The 14,065-nt window shown below is 37.4% G+C and overlaps 1 protein-coding gene across 4 annotated transcripts in view; it reads left to right on the top strand.

The window, feature by feature from the left end:
* Window positions 1–14,065, top strand: part of mast3a (microtubule associated serine/threonine kinase 3a) — a 168,298-nt gene that overhangs the window by 147,461 nt on the left and 6,772 nt on the right. For 3 of the 4 annotated variants that reach the window (XM_061941580.2, XM_061941573.2, XM_061941586.2), the window contains 3 exons: window positions 3,752–3,888; window positions 3,973–4,157; window positions 10,861–12,030. In XM_061941580.2, coding sequence (XP_061797564.1) covers window positions 3,752–3,888; window positions 3,973–4,157; window positions 10,861–11,687 — 1,149 coding nt within the window. In that variant the 3' untranslated portion in view covers window positions 11,688–12,030. Of the gene's footprint in view, window positions 1–3,751; window positions 3,889–3,972; window positions 4,173–10,860; window positions 12,031–14,065 lie in introns of those variants that run through there. The other variant, XM_061941594.1, reaches the window with a different exon arrangement.

The following is a 14,065-nucleotide window of genomic DNA, read 5'->3' on the forward strand; positions in this document are numbered from 1 at the left end:
AGAGTCCAGTCCATAGTGAATCTAACATAATAGTGTGAAAGTCCAGTCCATAGTGGATCTAACATAATAGTGTGAGAGTCCAGTCCATAATGGATCTAGCATAATAGTGTGAGAGTCCAGTCCATAGTAGATCTAACATACTATTGTGAGAGTCCAGTCCATAGTGGATCTAACATAATAATGTGAGAGTCCAGTCCATAGTGGATCTAACATAATAGTGAGAGTCCAGTCCATAGTGGATCTAACATAATAGTGTGAGAGTCCAGTCCATAATGGATCTAGCATAATAGTGTGAGAGTCCAGTCCATAGTGGATCTAACATAATATTGTGAGAGTCCAGTCCATAGTGGATCTAACATAATAGTGTGAGAGTCCAGTCCATAGTGGATCTAACATAATAGTGAGAGTCCAGTCCATAGTGGATCTAACATAATAGTGTGAGTCCAGTCCATAGTGGGGCCAGCAGGAGACCATCCTGAGCGTAGACGGGTCAGCAGCGCAGAGACGTCCCCAACCAATGCACAGACGAGCGGTCCACCCTGGGTCCCAACTCTAGACAGCCAACGCTTCATCCGAACCTGTGCCCCCCCCTCCACGAAGGAGAGGGGGGCAGAGCAGAAAAGAAACGGCAGATCAACTGGTCTAAAAGGGGGTCTATTTAAAGGCTAGAGTATACAAATGAGTTTTAAGATGGGACTTAAATGCTTCTACTGAGGTAGCACCTCTAATTTTAACCGGGAGGGCATTCCATAGTACTGGAGCCCCAATAGAAAACGCTCTATAGCCCGCAGACTTTTTTTGGGACATATGGTACAATACAGTCAGCAAGATAGGATGGAGCTAGACCGTGTAGTATTTTATACGTAAGTAGTAAAACCTTAAAGTCACATCTTAAGTGCACAGGAAGCCAGTGCAGGTGAGCCAGTATAGGTATATATATAGGTACATATGTATATAAGTATATAAAGGTATATACATTATAGGCGTAATACGATCAAACTTTCTTGTTCTTGTCAAAAGTCTAGCAGCCGCATTTTGTACCAACTGTAATCTTTTAATGCTAGACATAGGGAGACCCCAAAATAACACGTTACAGTAATCGAGACGAGACGTAACGAACGCATGAATAATGATCTCAGCGTCGCTAGTGGACAAAATGGAACAAATTTTTGCGATATTACGGAGATGAAAGAAGGCCGTTTTAGTAACACTCTTGATGCGTGACTCAAGTAAAAAATAGTCATCAAAATAATCACTTGAGTAAGAGTAAATATTCCGTTTTAATGGTTTTTACATTACAATTGTGGTGTGTGTGTAAAATATAAAAATCATATACAATTTACTGCAAAATGTTTAAAAGTGGAATTCTTGTAGGGTCAAATGTGAATATTTCTACTGACACAGATGACAGCACATGATACAAATGTTATTTTTACTAGTTTGAACGTAATAATTGAAGATTTGTGCTGCCTCGTGCCGTCATGTCACTTTTTTTACAGTCAGTACATTTCCATGCACTAAAAGAGTGATTTGTCAAATCATTTGGTTTCTTCTATTTTCACAGCTGCATGTGAAGTTCTAGTCTTTATGATCTTATCTCTAATGCAGGGGTGTCAAACTCAAATACAGAGTGGGCCAAAATTTAAAAGTGAACAAAGCCGCGGGCCAAGGTTGAACAAATTAACCTTTTAATAGGGACCCAAACAAGTTTTGCATTGAATATTGAACAAGCAAGGCTTATATAACTTTATAGTGACATGCAAAATCGAGTTTCAGATAATAATAATAATAATTACAAAATATCAATGGCATATCAAATACAATTTAAATAAAAATGTAATGCCTCTTTTATATTTGCAGCCTTCTGAGGTAAATATCAACATTAACTTTTTCCACAGGCTAATAAATTTGAAAATAAAATAACAATGAATAAACCAACCATTCAGGACTTTAAACTGCTCAGTTTGCAACACACTGATCTAATCTGATGTGCCCAAGCCAGATACCTGCCATCTTTTCTTGGATGCTAGTTCATTAATGTCGGGGCTCAGGCTTTGAGCTGAGGCAACCTTCATTATCGAACAAAGTTGTTCATCAGTCATTATATCTCGTAGTCCACCCGGACTACAGTCTTGGGGGCGTACTTTAAAGGCACTGCGTTTATCGTCCTCTACGAGCTGTCGTCACGTCTGCTTTTCATCCATTCCAACAACGTGCCGTCCTGAACACAAAATATGTGCGGCTTCAGCCCGCGCACACACACGTAAATGCAAAGCATACTTGGCCAACAGCGATACAGGTTACACTGACGGTGCCCGTATAAATATCTTTAACACTGTCAAAGTAAAGCTGCTGCTCCTCCACATCGAGAGGAGCCAGATGAGGTGGTTTGGGCATCTGGTCAGGATGCCACCCGAGCGCCTCCCTAGGGAGGTGTTTAGGGCACGTCCGACCGGTAGGAGGCCACGGGGAAGACCCAGGACACGTTGGGAAGACTATGTCTCCCGGCTGGCCTGGGAACGCCTCGGGATCCCCCGGGAGGAGCTGGACGAAGTGGCTGGGGAGAGGGAAGTCTGGGCTTCCCTGCTTAGGCTGCTGCCCCCGCGACCTGACCTCGGATAAGCGGAAGAAGATGGATGGATGGATGGATGGACTGTTAGAAATATGCGCCACATTGTGAATCCACACCAAACAAGAATGACAAACACATTTCGGGAGAACATCCGCACAGTAACACAACATAAACACAACAGAACAAATACCCAGAATCCCATGCAGCCCTAACTCTTCCGGGCTGCAATATACACCCCGACCCCTAATTTTGTTGTGATGCCCCGCTGGATGCATTAAACAATGTAACAAGGTTTTCCAAAATAAATCAACTCAAGTTATGGAAAAAAATGCCATCATGGCACTGCCATATTTATTATTGAAGTCACAAAGTGCATTTTTTTTTTTTTTTAACATGCCTCAAAACAGCAGCTTGGAATTTGGGACATGCTCTAGGATGTTGAGGTGGGGGGGGGTAGGGGGTATCGGGGGGTGTACTGTATATTGTAGCATCCCGGAAGAGTTAGTGCTGCAAGGGGTTCTGGGTATTTGTTCTGTTGTGTTTATGTTGTGTTACGGTGCGGATGTTCTCCCGAAATGTGTTTGTCATTCTTGTTTGGTGTGGGTTCACAGTGTGGCGCATATTTGTAACAGTGTTAAAGTTGTTTATGCGGCCACCCTCAGTGTGACCTGTATGGCTGTTGACCAATTATGCATTGCATTCACTTGTGTGTGTGAAAAGCCGTAGATATTATGTGATTGGGCCGGCACGCAAAGGCAGTGCCTTTAAGGTTTATTGGCGCTCTGTACTTCTCCCTACGTCCGTGTACACAGCGGCGTTTTAAAAAGTGATACATTTTACTTTGTGAAACAGATACCGATAATTTCCGATATTACATTTTAAAGCATTTATCGGCCGATAATATCGGCAGCCCGATATTATCGGACATCTCTAATTACAACCACACCTCATTTACATGATCACACATAGACAATACATGCTCTCGTTTACATCTGTCCTCATTTGTGAAAACAACCATGATTTTAACAGACACACCTCACAGCTCACAACAACATTTTCTCATGTGTAAATATGATACACATCAAGTTGACATGTCAAATGTAGCGTGTTACTACCCACTTCTGCACTCTGGGCTTGAAATCAGTGTTGTAGTTGATCAAAATGCACTATTTTTAACAGAGTGGCAACCGGGTGACCCTGCAGACGACTGCTTTGGAGAACACTTCCATCAAGGTGGGTCCTGCCCGGAAGACGAGCTACAAGGCTAAGATGGCCCGGCGTAGCAAGAAGAGCAAGAGGAGAGACGGCCAGGACAGGTACACGAGCATTTCCGCATGAGCAGATTGGTCATTATTGCACTCCATAGAAACTATTAGTGGTTTTGTTTTTTTCCACTGCAGCCGGCGCCGTAGCATCTTGAAGAAGCTTTCTAAACACACGCCTCCTCCGCCCATGCAAAGTAGTCGCAGCTTCTCGTCCGGGTTCCACCAGTCATCCAGTGACAGCCTCTCTGGCTCCCCCACACAGTCCATCTCTCCTGGCCCCTCCACGCCCTGCCGCTCCCCCGCTCCTGACCACTCTGGAGGTGAGACAGAATGCTGTATCCACAACAAAATTCAAACACAAAAGTTGAAGTTTGCAGCCGTGTTGCGACTGCGGCTTGAAAAAGTATGCACACTGTTCCACATTTTCTCACATCACAACCACAAACATTAATTTATCGTTGGGGGATGTTATGTGAAAGACCGACACAAAGCGGCACACAATTTTCAAGTAGATGGAGAATGATTAATGATTTCACAAATAAAAAAACTGAGAAGCGTGGCGTGCAAATGTAATTAGTCCCCTTTTCTCTTAGTGCAACTAAAGTCGTCCCTTGTTTATTAGAATATAAGAGAATAAAAATTACTTTATTGATCCCTGGGGGAATTTCAGCACCACAGTTCGCTCATGATAGACAATAAATACTATACAGCATTATTTACATGTGAATAATATAAATACAGTCTATTATACAGCATTATTCACATGTGAATAATATAGAAAGTCTATTATACAGCATTATTCACATGTGAATAATATAAATACAGTCTCAGCATTATTCACATGTAAATAATATAAATACAGTCTATTATACAGCATTATTCACATGTGAATAATATAAATACAGTCTATTATACAGCATTATTCACATGTGAATAATATAAATAGTCTATTATACAGCATTATTCACATGTGAATAATATAAATACAGTCTATTATACAGCATTATTCACATGTGAATAATATAAATACAGTCTCAGCATTATTCACATGTAAATAAAATAAATACAGTCTATTATACAGCATTATTCACATGTAATGAATATAAATACAGTCTATTATACAGCATTATTCACATGTGAATAATACAAATACAGTCTATTATACAGCATTATTCACATGTGAATAATATAGAAAGTCTATTATACAGCATTATTCACATGTGAATAATATAAATACACTCTCAGCATTATTCACATGTGAATAATATAAATACAGTCTATTATACTGCACTATTCACATGTAAATAATATAAATACAGTATATTATACAGCATTATTCACATGTGAATAATATAGAAAGTCTATTATACAGCATTATTCACATGTGAATAATATAAATACAGTCTATTATACAGCATTATTCACATGTGAATAATATAAATACAGTCTCGGCATTATTCACATGTAAATAATATAAATACAGTCTATTATACAGCATTATTCACATGTAAATAATATAAATACAGTGTATTATACAGCATTATTCACATGTGAATAATATAAATAGTCTATTATACACCATTATTCACATGTAAATAATATAAATAGTCTATTATACAGCATTATTCACATGTGAATAATATAAATACAGTCTATTATACAGCATTATTCACATGTGAATAATATAAATACAGTCTATTATACAGCATTATTCACATGTGAATAATATAAATACAGTCTGTTATACTGCACTATTCACATGTAAATAATATAAATACAGTATATTATACAGCATTATTCACATGTGAATAATATAGAAAGTCTATTATACAGCATTATTCACATGTGATTAATATAAATACAGTCTATTATACAGCATTATTCACATGTGAATAATATAAATACAGTCTATTATACAGCATTATTCACATGTGAATAATATAAATACAGTCTCAGCATTATTCACATGTAAATAATATAAATACAGTCTATTATACAGCATTATTCACATGTAAATAATATAAATAGTCTATTATACAGCATTATTCACATGTGAATAATATAAATACAGTCTATTATACAGCATTATTCACATGTGAATAATATAAATACAGTCTATTATACTGCACTATTCACATGTAAATAATAAAAATACAGTCTATTATACAGCATTATTCACATGTGAATAATATAAATACAGTCTATTATACAGCATTATTCACATGTGAATAATATAAATACAGTCTATTATACTGCACTATTCACATGTAAATAATATAAATACAGTATATTATACAGCATTATTCACATGTGAATAATATAGAAAGTCTATTATACAGCATTATTCACATGTGAATAATATAAATACAGTCTCAGCATTATTCACATGTAAATAAAATAAATACAGTCTATTATACAGCATTATTCACATGTAAATAATATAAATACAGTCTATTATACAGCATTATTCACATGTGAATAATATAAATACAGTCTATTATACAGCATTATTCACATGTGAATAATATAAATACAGTCTATTATACTGCACTATTCACATGTAAATAATATAAATACAGTATATTATACAGCATTATTCACATGTGAATAATATAGAAAGTCTATTATACAGCATTATTCACATGTGAATAATATAAATACAGTCTATTATACAGCATTATTCACATGTGAATAATATAAATACAGTCTCAGCATTATTCACATGTAAATAATATAAATACAGTCTATTATACAGCATTATTCACATGTAAATAATATAAATAGTCTATTATACAGCATTATTCACATGAGAATAATATAAATACAGTCTATTATACAGCAATATTCACATGTGAATAATATAAATACAGTCTATTATACAGCATTATTCACATGTGAATAATATAAATACAGTCTCAGCATTATTCACATGTAAATAATATAAATACAGTCTATTATACAGCATTATTCACATGTAAATAATATAAATAGTCTATTATACAGCATTATTCACATGAGAATAATATAAATACAGTCTATTATACAGCAATATTCACATGTGAATAATATAAATACAGTCTATTATACTGCACTATTCACATGTAAATAATATAAATACAGTATATTATACAGCATTATTCACATGTGAATAATATAGAAAGTCTATTACACAGCATTATTCACATGTGAATAATATAAATACAGTCTATTATACAGCATTATTCACATGTGAATAATATAAATACAGTCTATTAAACAGCATTATTCACTTGTAAATAATATAAATAGTCTATTATGCAGCATTATTCACATGTGAATAATATAGTCTATTATACAGCATTAGACTTAGACTTAGACTTCCTTTTTATTGTCATTCAAATTTGAACTTTACAGCACAGATAAGAACAACATTTCGTTACATAAGCTCATGGTAGTGCAGGATAAAAAAGCAATAAGGTGCACATATAAATAAATAAATATATATAAATAATATATAAATATATATATAAAATAAATAAATATATAGATTACTGTACAGATAAATATAGTACACTTTTTCACATGCGTCCACGTTTATGGATTATTCACATGTAAATAATATAAATAGTCTATTATACAGCATTATTCTCATGTGAATAATATAAATACAGTCTATTATACAGCATTATTCACATGTGAATAATATAAATACAGTCTATTATACAGCATTATTCACATGTGAATAATATAAATACAGTCTATTATACAGCATTATTCACATGTGAATAATATAAATACAGTCTATTATACAGCATTATTCTCATGTGAATAATATAAATACAGTCTATTATACAGCATTATTCACATGTGAATAATATACATATACTCTACATTTAAGTACAGTCAAGAAGGAACATATGCATTATACAGTCTGATGGCTGTCGGTATGAAGGACCTTATTGCGGTTGTTTGGGACCGATAACTTCCTCAAAGTAGAATTACTATTAATCAATTGAATATTTTTATATTTAGATTATAAGAAAAACTATATCCAACCTTTTAAACAAGAAATAACACATAGTGACTTACACTAATTCCACCCAATATAGTAACCCTTCAATTTGTTCTATTATAGCAATGTTCTTCAACCTTTTTTGAGCCAAGGCACATTCTTTGCGTTGAAAAAATGCGGAGGCACACCACCAGCAGAAATCATTAAAAAAAGAAACTCAGTTGACAGTAAAAAGTCATCGTCGCAATTGTTGGATATGACTTTAAAGCATAACCAAGCATGCATCACTATAGCTCTTGTCTCAAAGTAGGTGTACTGTCACCACCTGTCCCATCACCCCCCGACTTATTTGGAGTTGTTTGCTGTTTTCCTGTGTGTAGTGTTTTAGTTCTTGTCTTGCGCTCCTATTTTGGTGGCTTTTTCTCTTTTTTTTGGTATTTTCCTGTAGCAGTTTCATGTCTTCCTTTGAGCGATATTTCCCGCATCTACTTTGTTTTAGCAATCAAGAATATTTCAGTTTTACCTGATTGTGATGACTTGCATTGATTGGAATCAGACAGTGGTGATAACGTCCGCATTTTCGAATGGAGGAGAAAAAAAAGTCCTCCTTTCTGTCCAATACCACATGAAAGTGGTTGGTTTTTGGCATCTTATTTGTCCAGCTTCCGTACTCCTTTGTATACACTTTACAAGAAATACATTGTCGGCAAACTCCGTAGCTTGCTAGCTTGTGCACGCCAGCTTTCTGAGACTCTTATTTTGGTAGCGCAGGCAGGATGAAGCAGAGCTTTTATTGTGCAACTGTGCAGTCGGTCTTTGGAGTTTTGACGACAGGTACGGCGCCATAGTCTGGGGGCGTGATTGGGGGCGGGGCTAAGAGGGGAGGAGTATATTTACAGCTAGAATTCACCAAGTCAAATATTTCTCATATATATATATACATATATATATATATATATATATATATATATATATATATATATATATATATATATATATATATATATATATATACATAGGAAATACTTGACTTTCAGTGAATTCTAGCTATATATATATTTATTTTATTATATATATTATATATATATATATATATATATATATATATATATATATATATATATATATATATATATATAAATAAAAGAAATACTTGAATTTCAGTGTTCATTTATTTACACATATACCGTATTTTCCGCACTATAAGGCGCACCGGATTATTAGCCGCACCTTCAATGAATGGCATATTTCATAACTTTGTCCACCAATAAGCCGCCCCGGACTATAAGCCGCGCCTACGCTGCGCTAAAGGGAATGTCAAAAAAACAGTCAGATAGGTCAGTCAAACTTTAATAATATATTAAAAACCAGCGTTCTAACAACTCTGTTCACTCCCAAAATGTACGCAAATGTGCAATCACAAACATAGTAAAATTCAAAATAGTGCAGAGCAATAGCAACATAATGTTGCTCGAACGTTAATGTCACAACACACAAAATAAACATAGCGCTCACTTTCTGAAGTTATTCTTCATTCGTAAATCCTTCGTCTTCGGTGTCCGAAGTGAAAAGTTGGGCAAATTTACGATCCACTGGCAGATGTTGGCGTCGTCTGGCGCTGCCTCCTCGTCTTAGTGAAGGTGTGTTCGCCTTCTGTCATCCATTGTTCCCACGCAGTTAGCAGTCTAGCTTCGAATGCCCTGTTGACACCAATATCTAGCGGCTGGAGGTCTTTTGTCAATCCACCCGGAATGATGGCGAGTATTGAATTAAGCGCGTAAGCGTGTCTCTCAATGTGCTGTTATGAGCTAGCAAATATAACAACTACACTACCCAGCATGCAACGATAGTTACGAGCATGCGCGGTAGCCCTGAGAAGCGTTGTATGCTGGCAGTTAGAATGTGGTTATGAGCACGCTGTGAGTAAACGTTGAGAACTCAGTTAACACGCCTCGTCTGCATTATTTATAATTAGACAGACAACACACTTAATAGGAGCCATTTTGGGGTCTTTACATAAACACACAAATGGAAATGAAACGTCACATATCCCAGCATGCACCTCGCGCTTCTTCTACGGGGAAAAAAGATGGCGGCTGTTTACCGTAGTTGCGAGACCTAAACTTTATGAAAATGAATCTTAATATTTATCCATATATAAAGCGCACCGGGTTATAAGGCGCACTGTCAGCTTTTGAGAAAATTTGTGGTTTTTAGGTGCGCCTTATAGTGCGGAAAATACGGTACACACACATAACACTCATCTACTCATTGTTGAGTTAAGGGTTGAATTGTCCATCCTTGTTCTATTCTCTGTCACTATTTTTCCAACCATGCTGAACACCCTTTCGCAGGTACCCAGAAAGGTTTCGAGTACCACCAAAAAAACTGAATCTCTGAAGACAGTATAAAAATCTGTGTTAAAGGTGTACAAATACTGTTTGTATAATAAGCATGTTATTTTTTTTACAAATGAGGGTTAAGAGTTCAGTACTAAAAAAAAAAAAAAGAAAAGAATGTGGCTTAAGTACAGTTTAATTAATTGAGCTGCTGCATTTTTTGGTTGGGTTGTTTATTTATTTTGAGTAACTTCTATACATTTCTAAAAGGGGAGGAATGTAATAGTGATCTATGTTTGTCTGTTGCCATCTCCTGGTGAATGTTGGCTATAGCGCACTGGGGTTACTTTTTGGTTGGCCAACGATTTACTTGGTGTTGCGCACCTGACGTCACTCAGGTCCGCATGGAGCTGGAGGGGGCGTGGCTTCCAGCTCCGCCTGAATTTCGGGAGAAAATTTGTCCCGGGAGGTTTTCGGGAGAGGCGCTGAATTTCGGGAGTCTCCCGGAAAATCCGGGAGGGTTGGCAAGTATGCTCAACAACAACACATCATTTGCAGACTATAATCACAAGTTTGCCAAAAATATTTTGAACCCAAATAGGTGAAATTAGATCATCTCCCACGGCACACCAGACTGTATGTTTGAAAAACAATGGCCTATAAAGTTCTTCAACTGTGTCTTTGTCCGTACAGATTCCAGTTCCTCTCCCTGCTCCAGCTCCCCCAACTCACCAGTCCCCCAGGCCCGTCCCAGCTCCCTTCACGTCCTGGGCCGCTACACCAAGGCGGGTCGCTGCAAGTCCACCAGCAGCATCCCTCCGTCGCCGCTGGCCTGCATCCCGCCTCCTCAGCCTCTGTCTCCTCAGTGCTCGCCCTCCTGCCTCCCCAGCCACCCCAGGTCCCTGCAGGGCTTTCACGGTAAGACACTGTCCCCTCCCACTATTGCCCGCCACTCCGTGCGTCCCCGCAGTGCCGAGCCGCCGCGCTCGCCGCTCCTCAAGAGGGTGCAGTCGGCGGAGAGGCTGACCGGCGATAAAGCGACGGGCGGCTACCACGGCGACAGGAAGGCCTACAGCACCCGCCGCCATACCCTGGAGGTGCCTCTGTCCGAGGGCGAAGACGTGGAAGAGGACAGCGCCACGGGGTTCGTATGTGTTGGTGAACACGGCCGCCAGGGACTGTGCGTCGGGGGGCCAAGAGGCCACCCGGACCTGATGGGCGGAGCCTCTTCTTCCTCCCCACAACACCGCGGCAACCATCACTCCAAAGAGGTGGTCGTCATGAGGAAGCTGGCTCTGTCGGAGCGCCGGGACTCCTTTAAGAAACAGGAGGCCGTGCAAGAAGTGAGCTTTGACGATTTGGACGAGAGGGAGGCCACGCCCGGCCCCAAGCTTCCTGTCACTCAATCGAAGGCGTTCAAGGCGTCCTGGCTCGACTCCGGTCCCAAGCTGGAAGGGAAAGCATCGCCGGATACGGCAGCACCGCAGAAGGCCAAGTCCAAAGATAAAGAGAGGATCTAGTCGGGTAGTCACTTAGCAGCAGAGGAACTGCACTTTTTTAGAATTTTGCCCATCTTTCACAATCATTATGTAAGACAAGAACACATTTTTATTAGGGCCCGCATGGCCCATTGCATAAGGACTCCCACAGGGAGTCCTTATGCAATGGGACATAAGGACCTATTGAATTTGTAAGGTTTTATTCTTTATTATTATTATTCTTCCGCAACTTTGCGCTGTAATTTGACCCCCTTAACATACTTCAAAACTCACCAAATTTTACACACACATCAGTAATAAACGGCAAAACTTTTTATCAAAAAACCAAACCCCAAAACTCAAAATTGCGCTCTAGCGCCCCCTAGGAAAAAGAAAACTAGACTGCCTGTAACTCCCACTAGGAAGGTCGGAGAGACATGAAACAAAAACCTTTATGTAGGTCTGACTTAGACCTAGATTTCATAATAGTATATTCTCGGGCAAAAATCAACAGGAAGTTGGCAATTCCCCCTTCAAGACAAAAAAGTACTAAAAACAGTCAATTTTGTCTCTTTGAGCTGTATTTTCACCCTCTTAACATGCTCCAAAACTCACCAAACTGAACACACACATCAGGACTGGCAAAAAATTGCGATCTAACAAAAAAACCTAACCCCAAATCTCAAAATTGCGCTCTAGCGCAATTTTTTAATAAAACGGCGACAAAACTGCAACTCGGAAGAAAAAAATGACAAAACTGCCTGTAACTCCCACTGGGAAGGTCGGAGAGACATGAAACAAAAACCTCTCTGTAGGTCTCACTTAGACCTACATTTCATAGATTGACAACCCTCAGCAAAAATCAACAGGAAGTTTGCAATTTCCCCTTCAAAACAAAATTTTTTTATGAACCGGTCACTTCTCTTCAAACATTATCTCCTCTGAGCGCGTTTGTCGTTTCAGCTTCAAACTAACACAGGAGAGAGATTGAACCCTTCCAAATAAAAGTTATCGCAAGAATCTTTCTAACTGCTCCGGTTTTGATTTTATGAGCCTTCAAAGAACCGCTGCGCTGATGCTGCTGCGCTGATGCTGCTGCGCTGCTGTTTTCTCAAGATGGCTGCTTAAAAGCAGGAAGCACCAGCGTGCCCACACAATGCAGACAAGGTAGGTACACTAGACAAAAGTATTGGGACAATTCGGACTAAAAGTAGACAAAAGTATTGGGACACTTAGGACTACCACTGGACAAAAGTATTGGGACACTTACTACTACCACTGAACAAAAGCATTGGGCAACTGGACAAAAGTATTGGGACACTTACACTGGACAAAAGTATTGGGACACTTGGGACTCAAACTTGACAAAAGTATTGGTACACTTAGGACTAGCACCTGCCAAATACGCGGGCCCGACCAACGCTGCTTGCAGCTTTAATTTTTAATGTATTTTAACTCCAAATGTGATCAAAAGTCCGCTTACAATGAAGCCAATGTTAGTCGCTCTATTCTGTCTATAGAGTCCTTAAAAAAACACCCAACACCTCCATTAAGGTTTTATATACATGATGTAAGTATATATGTCATGTAATAACATTTATAATATGTAATAAATACATGATGTAAGTATATATGTCATGTAGTAACATAATAACATGTAATATATACATGATGTAAGTATATATGTCATGTAGTAACATTTATAATAACATGTAATATATACATGATGTGAGTATATATGTCATGTAATAACATAACATGTAATATATACATGATGTAAGTATATATTTAATGTAGTAACATTCATAATAACATGTATTATATATATGATGTAAGTATATATGGAATGTAGTAACATTTATAATATCATGTAATATATATATGATTTAAGTATATATGTAATATAATAACATTTAATATATACATGATGTAAGTATACATATAATGTAGTAACATAATAACATGTAATATATACTTGATGTAAGTATATATGTAATGTAGTAACATTTATAATATTTAATACATACTTGATGTAAGTATATATGTAATGTAGTAACATTCATAATAACATGTAATACATACATGATGTAAGTACCGTATTTTTGGAGTATAAGTCGCACCGGAGTATAAGTCGCACCTGCAGAAAATGCATAATAAAGAAGGAAAAAAACATATATAAGTCGCACTGGAGTATAAGTTGCATTTTTGGGGGGAAATTTATTAGATAAAAGCCAACACCAAGATTAGACATTTGAAAGGCAATTTCAAATAAATAAAGAATAGTGAACAACAGGCTGAATAAGTGTACGTTATATGAGGCATAAATAACCAACTGGTATGTTAACGTAACATATTATGGTAAGAGTCATTCAAATAACTATAACATAAAGAACATGCTATACGTTTACCAAACAATCTGT

This window comes from Nerophis lumbriciformis, linkage group LG03, assembly GCF_033978685.3.
Source record: "Nerophis lumbriciformis linkage group LG03, RoL_Nlum_v2.1, whole genome shotgun sequence".
NCBI classification, from domain to species: Eukaryota; Metazoa; Chordata; class Actinopteri; order Syngnathiformes; family Syngnathidae; genus Nerophis; species Nerophis lumbriciformis.